The sequence below is a fragment of the Barbus barbus genome (genome assembly GCF_936440315.1).
Source record: "Barbus barbus genome assembly, chromosome: 14".
In the NCBI taxonomy this organism is placed as follows: Eukaryota; Metazoa; Chordata; class Actinopteri; order Cypriniformes; family Cyprinidae; genus Barbus; species Barbus barbus.
Genome location: NC_136742.1, coordinates 7,059,549 through 7,074,459, shown reverse-complemented (window position 1 = coordinate 7,074,459; position 14,911 = coordinate 7,059,549). Strand labels below are relative to the sequence as shown.

At 38.4% G+C, this 14,911-nt stretch overlaps 1 protein-coding gene across 1 annotated transcript in view; it reads left to right on the top strand.

Moving 5' to 3' along the window:
• The first annotated feature begins 5,363 nt into the window (after positions 1-5,363).
• LOC306880212 (B-cell lymphoma/leukemia 11B-like) overlaps positions 5,364-14,911 on the top strand; it is a 31,428-nt gene continuing 21,880 nt past the window's right edge. Inside the window, exons 1-2 of the mRNA XM_079433581.1 lie at positions 5,364-5,952; positions 12,595-12,936. Of these exons, the coding sequence (XP_079289707.1) occupies positions 5,889-5,952; positions 12,595-12,936 (406 nt within the window). The 5' untranslated portion in view covers positions 5,364-5,888. The remainder of the gene's footprint in view (positions 5,953-12,594; positions 12,937-14,911) is intronic.

Here is a 14,911-nt window from a genome sequence, read left to right as displayed (position 1 = left end):
CACACTCTTACCGGCACTCACACACATTATTAACACATCTCTCCTCACAGGCATCTTCCCACAGCATTCAAGCAGGCTCGGGTAACCCCACTGATCAAAAAAACCTACATTAAATGCTTCTCTTTTAGATAACTACAGACCTGTCTCTCTCCTTCCATTCGTGGGGAAAACACTCGAACGAGTTGTCTTCAAGCAGCTCTCACGGTTTCTTTCACAGTACAACAAACTGGATGCTAAACAGTCAGGTTTCAGGAGTGGCCATTCAACAGAGACTGCGCTACTCTCAGTCACTGAAGCCCTGCGAACTGCAAAGGCTGATTCCAAATCGTCAGTCCTCATTCTGCTGGATCTCTCTGCTGCTTTTGACACTGTCAATCATCAGATTCTCCTGTCTACACACTCATCACTGGGCATCACTGGGATTCCACTTCGCTGGTTTGAATCCTATCTCACCGGTAGATCCTTCAGGGTGACCTGGGGAGGGGAGGTATCCAAACCACATCAACTGGTCACTGGAGTTCCTCAGGGATCGGTTCTTGGACCCCTCCTCTTCTCCACATACACTACATCGCTGGGTCCCATCATACATGCACATGGCTTCTCCTATCACTGCTACGCCGATGACACACAGCTCTCTCTCTTTTTTCAACCAGATGACCCAACGGTAGCTGCACGGATCTCAGGCTGCCTGGCGGACATCTCGGCATGGATGAAAGAACATCACCTACAGCTCAACCTGGCAAAGACGGAACTTCTGGTCTTCCCTGCCACTCCGACTCTACAGCATGACTTCACGATTCAGTTCGGCTCATCAATGATTACCCCATCAACTTCGGTCAGAAATCATGGTGTAATCTTTGATGACCAGCTGACCTTCAAAGAGCACATTGCAAAGACTGCTCGTTCCTGCAGGTTTGCTCTACACAACATCAGAAAGATCAGGCCCTTTCTGACAGAGCATGCTGCGCAACTTCTTGTCCAGGCCCTTGTTGTTTCTAGACTGGACTACTGCAATGCTCTTCTGGCTGGTCTGCCATCAAACACAATCAAACCTCTACAACTGATTCAGAATGCAGCGGCACGACTGATCTTCAACGAGCCCAAAAGAGCGCATGTTACACCTCTCTTCATCTCCTTGTACTGGCTACCAGTGGCAGCTCACATCAAGTTCAAGTCACTGATGCTTGCGTACAGAACTACCACAGGCTCTGCACCCTCCTACTTCCACTCACTATTACGAACCTACATCCCCTCCAGAAGTTTGAGATCTGCTAGTGAGCGACGCCTTGTGGTACCATCACAGAGTGGCTCAAAATCACTCTCCAGAACATTCTCGTTCACCATTCCTGGCTGGTGGAATAATCTTCCCACCCCTATCCGGAACGCCGGATCCCTGGCAACCTTCAAGCAACAACTGAAAATTCATCTCTTTCGGCAGTACTTGACTTCATCCTAAACTCAAAAAAAAAAAAAAAACCCTTTCCCTCTATCTTTCTCTCCACCTACTAGCTTGTACTTATTTGAACAATGACTGAGACTTGGTGTTACAAGCACTTCCTCTGTCTGATTGCCTCTTCAAGATTAATCGCTTTTTGTATTCCCCAATTGTAAGTCGCTTTGGATAAAAGCGTCTGCCAAATGACTAAATGTAAATGTAAATGTAATACAGCAATAGCTCAAATGAGTTAAATGTGTGTTCCTCTTATCAGTTAAAATATTATTTATTTAATTTTTTAATTCAGTGATTTTCACTTTTGATTGTGTTTTTATGCTTTAATGCTCTAAAGAGCCATTTTAGATTGAAATGTTTTAATGTTCTAATAACCATAAAAGGTACAGCTGTCATATTCAGAGAGAAAGGCTGCATGGCTAGAAACATCTGATCAACTGAATGCACAAGTAGCCACAATGTTAAAATGTCATTAGCCTACATTTTGGGCACAATACATTAAATACAGTTGGTTATAGCCTATTTTTTTATTTATTTGATTATTTAAGGTGTATTTTCTGTATACTTTTATTTTTGGACCGATAATACATTCAACTGATTGTATGTGAGAGAGTCAGTGGTAATATCGATGCATTCCTATTGGTCAGTGTTGGAGGAGCTCAGCTTAGCCTGACACTTAGCCTGCTCCTGACCAGGTTAGTTTGCCAGCATAAGTTGCCACAGTGAGCTTGAGCGATGGTAATTTTGCTTTCAGAAACCAAATCAAGTGAAAATAAGTCAGAATTACTGAAATAAGCCTGGCTTGATTGTTTTTGTGTAAAAAAGGTAGTAAATTGTGTAGATTGAGTTGTGCAAATGAATCCACTAGATCTTCAGTCCACTGTGGACATGACACACTACATGTACATAAAGGCCAATAATTAGTAAGATCATAAACAGTTTGCTTGCCGTTATTGTTGAAGCTATCATATTTACAATATTATTCCCAGATGTTTAGTTTTAGATGATACACTATTTTTAAGCCTACAGTAAGAAATATAGGCATTAAACTAATGTTTTGCTTAAATGCCTTTTGTTGAACAGTTTATAGTTTCTTTGTCAAATTCATTTAGGTATGGAATGAGGAATTAGATTTAACTCCATATTTGTGAAATGATTATCATTATGATGATTATTATTATTATCAAGATATATATGTATATATATATATATATATATTTTTTTTTTGTATGTGATCATAACTTTGTAACTGTTAATAATGCTGTTGGTCCCCCCTATAATGATCATTTTGGTTTCTCCCATTTCTACTGAGCGATTGATTATGTCTACACCTGTGACTAATTCTGTACCTGATACACTCTCAGGAAGGCTGGATGGCCAATATGCATCAGTGTTTTAGTCATTTTTTAATGTTTCTAGAGTGAGCCATGTTTGAATAAAGGTATTTTGATATTTTGGAACTGGAAGAAGTGCCTTGGATCCGCATTTTCTATAGATATAATTTTGAACCCAACCAAAGAGCACCTTCTGGGACTATTAAACAGAGGTCCTTTTAGCAAGTACCGCTCCAAGATGTTTTCCTTGAGTCATTTAAATATAATTAGATTACATAGGTCTTTTATGAGCAAATATTGCCTCATTGTGTGTAAATAAGAATTAAAGGTTATATTTTTGTGAAAAGGATTTCATTAGTCACATTATTTGATACATTTAGTTTGTTTAGAGTAATGCAAAATTTTGAAAATTAAGATTATTATTATTATAAAAATATATTTTTAAAAAATACATTACATATAAAAAAATAATTTTATTTATTGTTTATTTGATGTTTGGTTTTTCATAGCATTATGTTTACATTTATATTGGCTTGACCAAACTTTTTTGTTTTTGGCACAAAGTGTTTAGATGTTTATTAGATGCTTATATCATATGTCATTGTCAAGTGTGCAGTGGGTTTGCTATTATTTGGTCAGCCTAAGAGTTTTACAGAAATATCTTCAAATTCTGTATCCCAAAATGTCCTGCATGGTGTGTTCTGTTCTTTATCACCATTTACACATTTCAGTGTTTCAAGGGAATATTTTTACATCATGTATGCGTTCCAAGTCACTGAGCAGTGTGAGCATGTGAGAACGTGTCTGTGATGCCCAAAAAATGCAGTCTACCTGCAAGTCACTATTGAAACATGACCAAACTAACAGCATAAACTTTTTTCAGTGTCTTGCGTGTTGCCATTGTATAATGATGTTCCTCTCCCAGAGGCAACAACGGTAACCCTTAATGGAAAACAATCATGTTTTATTGATGAATCTGACTTTGCTCTGGGGCTTGACTACACTGACTGTATACACTGTATGCAGGTTATTGCTTCAGTTTGAAGTGATATGCCATTTATCATAGTTCATGTGCTGTGGTGGAAGAAGGCAAAATGTCGTTTAATTAAAATCTTTCAAATGTGATTAAATTGGTTGTTGGCTCTAAAATGAAGACTAAACTGGATAGGCTATATGATTTTTTCCCCCCTGCAGTTGTTATTTATCAGGGTACTTTTGATTTGAAAGCTATTTTGAGCATCTCTATAAACACATATAGCCTACATAAAATAGTTATGATTCACAAAGTGAAGTGTTTGAGACCAACAAAGAAAACAACTGCAATAAAAACACATTTAGGCCTATGTAATGGGACTTAATTCAAAACCTGCAGTATTAGATGGACTAATACAGCCCTTGTGACAACTAGCCCCGTTCTCTTCTATGCTCTTTTTTTCCCCTTCCATGTGCAGATGTGGTAAAACCTGCTCTAACCCTCGTCTCAGTGGTCCATTGAAGACCATCAGGTGGCGCTATTGGCTTAAATGGAAACAGGACACACACGTGCAGGGGGCCTAGCACACAAAATGACGTACCTTGAATCTCAGCATTGGGGATCTACAATATGTCGTCCAGATTAGTTTATTAAATTATTATTATCTTTATTATTACAATAAATTAAATGCAAAATACATGATGCTAGTAACATCTTTTATTTTCTTAAATTCAAATACAGCACAGTTTCTACTTTAGTTTCGCTAACATACCTAATCTTACGTTATTTCTATAAAATTGTGCATTATTATAGTAGGCTATATCCCCACGACCGTGTTAGAAGAAGTTTTTTAAAAAACTTTTCGATTTAAGCGGGTAATCCTACACATTTATTATTAAATTAATTAAAAAGCATGAATTGCTTTTTGTTTTTTTATGTTAAAGAATTTATAAACACGGTAAACAATCTTAAAATTTTTAGATAATATAAAACAATACACTTTAGGCCTATTTTCCCTGATAATTTAGAGTGAAAACCTATAAAAATGACATCCCAGACGTCTTCGCGTGACGCATCATCACTTTTAACAATAGGCTATATTATTTATCATCAGTTCTATACATTGCAGTGCTTTATGTTGCTTACTCGGTTATTATGCAATGTTTCTTGCATTATTTTACAGCGCGTCATGTTAGGCCTACCCTGATGGGGTTTTGTGTTTGTGTAGCTCTTTTAATTCAGCACGTGCTTTTCTGTTATCAGCAAGTTGTACTTTAAGGTGCAAATTAAATTGAACTTGTTGAAGTTTGTTGGTAGGCTATATTATTTCATTTAACGAAATGCAACATAAACGAGCGCTCAAATGCCATCCATCCTGTATTGTCAACGGATTGTCAGTGAATTTCTTGCAACCAAAGCTGTCTGTTTTTTCCCCACCCGTAAATTGTGCAGGGTCTTTTTTAACAGTGCAGTGAGCGTTGCTGGTGGGCACGGAGACCCTCTGTCCCCAGACTGCCGCCGCTAGTCGCCCCCAGCGCCACGCGTCACATCACGTCCGCACTTGAACTTGAATCCCATTCCATTCTTCAGAGGCAACCCCTGCCACACACACAGGCGCTGGGTCCTCCCTGAGAGCAGCGTGAACGCGAGACGCAATTGCTCGGGTCCTGATTGATCTGGAGAGGAGGTGTTGTCTTCAGAGGTTGAGCCATTCTGCGCTCTGATGCCAAGCGCACATGGAGGACAGTGCAAAAGACTTCTCTCACCTGGCGAGCCCGCCGTCCACGGATCTTGGATTTCCACTATAGCAGGACAACAACAAAGCATATTTGAATCTTGAGACAGCGTTTTGGAATCGAGGTCGTCAGAGGTTAAAGAAGCTGCTGCTGCTGCGGGTCGGAGTGATTTTCACGCATCGCTATCTCAGGTTAAGTGGCACTTAGTTAATGCCTCACGACAGTCGAAAGCGACTTAGTCTGTTCACAGAGTACAAGTGTTAGTTTGTGCCGTGATAACGACTAGACTAGCGCGGTGGAACAGTACCGGGACTGTGGAGGAAAGTTTGGAGAGGTCTTCTGGAGCGCGCACATTAGTCCGAGTGTCCGTGAGATGCTGCTGTAAATGCGGGGCGATGTCCCGACGGAAGCAAGGCAACCCACAGCATCTGTCCCTCACACAGAGGGAGAACCTACCGAGTGAGTACAAGACCTCTGCCACCTTCATCACACTGACCGCACTGCCATTGCCTCATTATCATGAAGTATAGGGGTACAGAAAACTTTCTTTCTTTCTTTTCTTGCAGACTGATATCTATAACTAAACATTGTTTGCTTTTTAATGTAGCAGTGTTGAACGTGCATTTAAAGTTCAAGATCATCAGCTCATAAAACCATCAAGTCTAGCTTATGTTATGTTTTTACAAAACGTAATTATGTGCTCAATCCTAACTAAACTTTATTAGAACCTCAAATAATAACAGTGAGCCAATTGTAGGTTTATCTATATTTATCGATAAATTACTGTTACCAACAATTGAGGCCTGTTAGTTTTTATTGTGCTTATTTATTTATTTAAACACTATCAATGCATTCTACTATGATGATGCTTTTCTCATTTACTGTGAATTATTGATTTAAACAAACTGGAAGTGCTGAATATAAAATGACAATTCATAACATACAGGTTTGTGAGACCCACGCATTCATCTGCTCTGTCCCACTCAACACACACACACACACACACACACTCCTCACCTATTTTCTATTATTGTCACACACATACACAAGCATACATGGCTTATCAAGATTATGTAGTTTATTTAAAAGGCTCCAACTTTGCTGGAAAATCTGGTGTTTAGTTACTTTTAAAAACCAAAGTGCTTATACATTATACAATTAGTTTATTTTTATCATAACCTCTGTTTTACAATATCAGGGTTCACATGCATTTGATCGTCCAAAACAACACACTCCTTGTGTTCATCTTTAATTTATCCTTTTATCTAAGATGCTTTACACACTCGTGTAAACTTTATGCAAAAGCACCAAGTACTCTAAACCCTTAAGTTTTCTTTTTGCCTAGTTTTTTATTCCCTTAAAAGCTTTTCTTGCACAATAAAAAAAAAACATAAAGAGTAACATCATGGAAAGTGCTTACAATAAAAAAATATTTATAAAGACCTATTCTGTCTAATTTAGAACAGCTCAATTATATAATGTTTACACAATGTTCACAAATGTTTATAATAGTGATTGTAGCATATACAATAAAATACCAGGACATTTTATCCACGGTATTTGTGAATTAAACTCCACAGCTTCTATTTTAAATATTTGTCAGTTTGTTTATTTATTTAACCTCAAGATGTGTTTGCATTTATCGAATAATTCCACATTTATTTTTAGAAATGTTTGCAATTTTTTTTTTTATCTACCATGACTTTTGATGCTCATTGCGTTCTGCCTTGTTATTCATTTTGGTATTTCTGGTTTCTCTTGAGAATGTGGGCACAATGCAAAGGCGTGCCTTCCTGAAAATATCGTATTCAGTAGTGAGTAGATGGTCTTTACACGTCAAAATTTGCGCTGTTAATGAAACTGATGTTATCATTTTAGAAAACGTGAAGACATGAGATGAGGAAAATGTGTTAAAGCGGTGGGTGGGCTTACAGAGAGCCGGTGGCCTTTAAATTCAAACCACTGCTAGTCTGCCAGTTTATTTCACCTGACCTGATAGTGAGCTGGTTTAGTTCTTTTTTCTCAGAATACATTTTTGGGTTTCTTTCCAGTTGTTGTGATTAATAAATACTGAAACATCTCATACATTATTGCTTGCTGAAATATGTATGTTTGCACAGCAAAAGCCATCCAGTGCAAGTGTGTTGAGCAGAATAATTATACTGTGTCTCAAATACGTGTTTAGTTCAAACATAATTAGTCTGGCGGTGCGTGTGTGTCAGTTGGCAAATGTGCAGTTTACATTGTGCGCTCTATACACTCTATCGCATGTGTACAGAGTGTAAACCGACACTTTTTTAGTGGACTCCGTTCAGGTTTGCACGCCAACCTCCATTCCAGTCTTCACAGGCTCTTTCTGGGGTGTCTGTCTGTCTGCAGGGGAAAACCAAAGTGCCCTCATTTAGCTATGTCAATGCTTTTGGCACAAAACATGTCAGTTAGCTGGAGGTTGCACAATAGAGAGATTCTGCCCAGAGCGACAAGACCTATAGATCACACTCAATGAGAAAACCAAGGAACAGGAATATCAACATACTTCACGTCTTGAAATAAACGCGGGGCGCACACTCAGCCCGCATGTACACGTACAGGTGTGTGCATTAAAGAACGTCTCAAGCCACGACCTAAAATGGCAGGGCTCTTGCAGACGCAAATACGGGCTCTTGAGGAAGTCTAAGAGACGAAACCGCTCGTATTGAGATTTCCGCAAACCGCCTCAGTGGCAAAGAAACTCATTAGTTTTGTTTTTTTGCCTTCGTAAGTCATATGTAAATTGTGTGAACATGTATGATTCATTACATGAGTTGCTCGACTTTTGGATGGGTTGCTCGAAACGTTAAAATGTGGGTGGGGGCCGTCCATTAGGGCCCTTACTGGCTCTTAAAATGTAAAACGACTCTTTAATGGCTGGGAATGTCAGCTCTTTGAATGCTCACATGATGTTTTCCGTGATCTTTTAGTGGCCGCTGGTCATCATGCTTATAAAACACAAGGCATGACCACAGTGCCTTTCATATAAGAGTGGAAAGGGTCACATCAGCCTTTTACAAGTGGCTCTCGTCTTTAGGAGTGACTTTATGGTGATGTCCACCCTTTTTGTATGTGTTAGCACTGCCTTCGAGAGAACTTATTTCACAGACCGTGTGAGCCGAGAGCTGTTTGATGGACATGTGGTTACCCGCTGATCGGACTCGTCTGACCTGACTTGGCAAATATTATAGGCGAGTCTCTGTTCCACTGCACAATATTTTGGTTTATTTTATGAGTGTCATGTTTGCTGGTTTACACAGCTTCAGTGGAGTGTATATGTGCACGATTGAAGCTGATAGGGGGTGCTGTTAGCCCTTACGAGAGGGAAAGTGATAGAGAGGGTGTATGTTTGTGTGTGTGTGTTTTCTTTGAGAATCTGATTACTGCCTTCAGGAAACATGATAACTGTATTTATAATGGTTAATACCCTGAATTGCTATCTCTCCTCCCAAGTGTATCATTCCCACAACAGGCTCAGTATAAATCTCTTATCTTACGCTAAAGGTAATTAATTCGATTTATTGGAGTATAGATTTCACCCTGGGGAGCAGTAATATAGACGCTGTGCCCACTGTGCTTATTGCTCCTAAACATTTCATGTCCTTGCCTCCAACTAAGTTTTTTAAGCAATATTTGTGCTTCTGATTTTGGGGCTCGGAAGAGTCGTTAGCACGCACAATTGTATTTCAGAATTGCGCGCATTTGTTTGGCACGCATCCAGAAGCAGTTGACAGTGTCTAGGCCTTAAATGAAGATAAGAAACAGACGTTATCAAGCACATGGATTATTTTTTTGGAAATGCACCTGTGAGCTCAGAAATCACATTAGACTAAATCTTTTAACACATGCTGGAGAAGTTAACAGTTCCGCAAATATATATCACTCGTAATCTTTGTTCTGAATGCGCTAGGTGTTCTCTGTCATCTGCTGTTTTTAAAAAAAATTATAATAATTAATTGAGAGCCATGACCACAATAGACTTGACCTCAAATGATTTATTATTAAAAATGATTGATAATCAAAATAGTTGATCAGTATTTCATATGACCTTTTTCATCTTATCACAAATGCTTTCTTTTATTACTAATTACTCTAATTACAACTGCATTATTAAACTGATTTTTTAATAGAATAACCAACAAAGATCAATTTGTTTTCAGATTCTGTTGCCCATTTATTTATTTCTATGTACTGATTTCCTCTTCACGTAAATCTTTTCCTCTTTTCAGATTAAATGAGGTTCAAAAATCTTAGAGCACTAATAAAAGTTCACTTTTTATTTATTTTTTCAATTGTACATCATATATTATCAGAATAACATTTTGAGTAAAAAGTAAAAAAAAAAATATTACTTTCAGAAAATCTGTTTGCTTTAATAACAGCAGCATTTGAGCTTGATGAGCTCCACAGTTTGTAAAAAAAAAAAAAAAGAAAAAAACCTGATGATTACATTGTGCAGCATGATTTGAGAATATTTCAAAGATCGTCTCTGCAAGACTTTTGGTCTAAAGTTCACACGATCAGTGTAACGAATCAGCTTTTTAAATGATTGAAATAGGAATAATCTTGCACATTATTCAGCATAATATTTCTTTGTCCAAGATTTTAAATTTAAGTGTATAGTGAGCAAATATCTGTAAATTCACAGAATTATTGTTAATAGAATACTTACAGTAAGTTGATGGTGTACGTAATTAATGATAAATCAGCTAAACTGCTTCATTACACACTTTTTATTTTCTATAAAGATTTAAGTTTCAGCTTCTGATTGAAATATCACAGCACACACATCATCTGCTGTACACCTGTGGCTCTCACAGACATACACCTTCTTCTATTGTGTCCACTGCTCGCGTCTGGCCCGTTCAGGACGTGTGGATGCCTCCCAGCACACCCTCCGTGCCCAATTCCGTGGCATTGGGTCCATGCCAAGCCCACGATGTTTGTGTTCTCCTTCTTGGCATTACTCCACTGCTCTGGGGGTCTCCTGTCAGCCGGCGAGAGAGAGAGCTGCAGACAGCCGAGTGTGTGGCAGCGGCCCGGTGTTGCTCTCGCAGGCGTCCTTCAGATCACGCATGCGAGGCTCTGTTTAGATATCACATGCTGCTCAAACTGACTCTGGTCAGCTTTGTGATAGTGGAGGTTCTAAATTTGAAACAGATCAAGAATATTCTTTTAAAAGAATCTAAATATCATGCTGAGTCAAAAATTCTACAGGAGTTAAGTTACTGTTGCTCTTCCCATGGCTCCTACACTCTTAATAATAAAGCTTTTTTTTCTTTTTTTTGCTACTATGCCACAGAAGAACCATTTTGGGTTCCCAAAGAACATTTCAGTGAACAGTTCTTAAAAGAACCATTTCTTTCCTTAGTGTGAAGAACATTTTATAAACTAAAAGAACCTTTTGTACATTGAAAAGGTTCTATGGGTGTTAAAGGTTCCTCCTGAACCACAGATTGCAATAAAGAACCTTTATTTTTAAGAGTGTACAGCCAACCAGTGTGTGCTTGTCCCTCAGGCAGAGACTGGAGTTGATTTGCTATCGGATCTCATACTGCTGCTGTTTTTTCCTGTCTTTACGCTCTCTGTAAATCTGTTTTGTATCTCATTGTGGTTTTGTGTTGAGCCAGATGCATTTCACAGCAAATAGTTTCGTCATCGATAATAATGCAGGAAAACGGCATTGAGATGCTAAACAGGGCATTTCATGAGGGTATGAGGTGATAAAGATGTTCACATATGAAAACGGCTGTTTGTCAAGCTCCTTAACCACTGTTCCCAACATGCACCTGCGTTGCACTGACACGTGAGGCGACCCATGCCTGAGAGCGTATTTTGAGACTGCTTTGCGGCTTTTGTGAGCACTAGATTGTCTGCTGCGACATACCTGTACGGTGCATGTGCACCTCTCCAACATCCGTCCAGCGTGCAGAGAAGTAGACCGGAAACACAGATACCACTGCAAAACTGCGACTGTACAACCTGTCACACACACACACACACACACACACACACTCCGCTGATCTTACTGTGCAGCTCACAGGTGTTAGTCTATGCTGTGTGAGCTGTGAATTTTGCCTTACGAGGACAGAATCAGACGCTTCAGTTCCACAAACGGTTGACTGAGACCATTTTGACTCTTGTAACGTGTGCTAATACTAGAGATATTTCATTTTCATTAACAGATTCTATCCAGTTCTTTTTGGACGCGCTCAGCTCACAGTGATTTGTGAGGATAGCTGCAAATGTGTGGAAAATTTTGGTCCATGAAGTCATTTAAAAGAACTCATTTGTCGTCTAGAGTCTACAGTACATGCAATACCCCAACAAGCAAGTTAATCATGTCTGGACCAGTTTGATAGCCAGACTGAAAAACAGATTTGCAGCTCACAATAACTGAAGAACAAAAATCACAGACACACCAATAGCAATTTGCCATTTAGAAACTTGACAGGTACTTTAATTAGGTAAACCAACTTTTTTAAATTCAAACTAGTCAAGGCATATGCATTTATGTTTTTGCATATTTTATATAGACCAAAATGTTAATTTAAAATGCTTTGCATAATAAAGGCAAATAACTGTAAAGAGAGATGTAGAAGATTTATGAAAGTCTAGTTAAAAAAAATAAATAAATAAATTGTCATTATTTAGCCACTCTTAGGTCATTCCAAACATATGACATCTTCTGGAAATCAAATAATGTTCACCTGTACTTGGCAAACATGAAATGTTGCTCACACTGTTGGAGCTGGAAGCAAATTTGGCAATATATACATATATATGGGATTACTACTTGACAAAAAAAAAAAAAACATTGACTTACACCCTTATAGTGTTTTATCAATGATAAATACATGAATCAGAAAATATAACAAGAAATAGCCAATGACAACAATATTGAAATTTATACAAAACACATTGGCTCAGTTATTTGCAACTATCTGTGGCAGATTGATCTGTGACAGCTCAAAATTGATTATTGTAAGCCATTTATTATTATGAACCATAATGAGTTCATAATAGAGTCATGCATTAACTGATCAGTTTTCCTCTTCTTTCACTGCTCAGCTGCAGCAGATCATGACGCATCAGAGGGCTCCATAGCCAGCCCTACGGGTGGAGCCGGAGAGAGTGACCTGCTGACCTGCGGTCAATGTCAAACCAACTTCCCCCTGGGAGATATTCTAGTGTTTATCGAGCACAAAAGGAGACTGTGCCCCGGACTCAGCGCCTGTTTCGACAAACCGACAGACTGCGGTGGCTCCCCGTCCCCCAGACCCGCACGGCCGGAAGTCTGCCGGAGGTCCGGACCGGTTGAGGTTGGGATCCAGGTCACACCAGGAGAGGAGGAGGAAAAACGACTGACGCCTGCCAGAGGAATCTGCCCCAAGTATGATGGCGTCCCAACAGGTAGGTGTTTTACACTGATGCATTTTTATTTATGCCATAAAAATACAGTAAAAATAGTATAACTTAAAATAGCTGTTTTCTATTTAATATATTTTAACATGTTATTTATTTTTGTGTTCGCAATACTGAACTTAGTGTATCACAGTTTTCCACAAATCAGCACATTAGTATTATTTCTGAAGGATCATGTGACACTGAAGACTGGAGTAACGATGCTAAAAATTCAGCTTTACATCACAGGAATCAAATACATTTTAAAATATATTAAAATATAAAATTGTAATAATATTTTACAATATTACTGATTTTACTGCATTTTTGATTAAATAATTGCAGCCTCTGTGAGCACAGGAGACCTTTAAAAAAGAAAAAACAACTTTATTCCAAACTTTTGACAGGTAGTGTAGTACAGTACAGTATATAATTAAAACCAATTTTATATAAAAAATGCCATTGTTCCACTGGAATATATAGTCTATGATATGTAAACTTATAGTTGGTCTCTATGGGTGCTGTGCAGTGATATACACAGTATATTGGTGAACAGGATTTTGCCTTATAGCTTTTCCTCTATTACATATTTTAGCAAGGCTGGAACGCTGACCAATTACAACCCAGGACCAGAGCTGCTTGTTTAATAAAGGTTCTTTTAAAATTAGATTGGATTCCAATTTAAACCATACTTTTTAAAGGAATATTTTACCCCAAATGAGTATTTTGTCTACTTTTGTTTACTAATCATGTCACTTCAACCCCCATATTATTTTCCTTCTTCTGTGAAACAAAAAGAGATCAATTAGGCAGAAGGGCTGAGATCTGTTTTAAACTGATGGCACTTGGCATCAGTGATATCAAAGCTGCCTCTTTTGAATTGAACACTCATATTTGTGAGTTTCAGTAAATACCAAAGCAATCAATACATTTTGATATTTTAATCACACAAAGCTATTGTATGACTGGCCAATAAGATGTTGCATTTGGGTACTTACCAAGTATAAATCACCATCCAGCTCTGAAAATTAAATTTGGAAAAATAATAATGGTAATACTAGCAATAATATGGGGCTGGGATGATAAGATGGTATGTAAATGATGACAAAAAAATGAATTTTGGGGTAAACTGTTCATTTAAGAGTGTAGTTTTATATGCACCGTTTCTCTTCATTACAACTCAAACACAAACATATTTCAACGCACAGCAGTTCTCAAAAGGTCCTCTTCTTCTGACTCGGGCCTTCAAGAGAGATTAACACCCCTTGCGTGATTTTATTAGAGCAAGACGCAGCATCTCTCTCTCTCTTTCTCTCATCTGTATAAGTGAAACATAACAGCCCTGAGTGAGCCAGCAGCTGAAACCAATTCTCTAAGAGGAAAAAAAACTCCAGAAATCCTCACCCGACGTGTTTGGGGGAAATATCATCGTATTAAGAAAAAAAGGCTAAGAAAGCCCATTAAAATTCAAGTGCTAAGAGACATAGTGTGGGGATTAATGAAGAAGATTCCTCATTCAGAGGGTTAAAGACTCAGTTTAGCGTGCAGGGCCTGGAGGGGCCACATGTTATCTTCCAGCACAGTGCCGCCCACCCTCCTCTCAGCACACACAGCCTGGACAAGGAAATGCTTCACTTGCTAGTCAGGATATGACAAATAGAGACAAATCAAACACACACACACACACACACACACACACATGTTTTTTGGCCTACACTAGTCAGCAGGCTTCAGCCTTGTCAATACTTTTTTTTTTTTTTTTACTAAATTATACAAGGTTTTTAGTTTTCTGTATTTGTTTGAATGTGCCTTTTCAAAGCTGTTAATCTTTAGGGGTTTTTTTGTATTATCTGAACTTTTTACCGAACAACTTTGGCTTTAGTTTTGCTTCGTTGACAGAAGTGGAGAAGCCGTCAAGGTTATCCACAGAAATGCAGGGCAGGAAGGTGCTTTAGGCTTGAATTAAATATTTCCAGTGCATGAA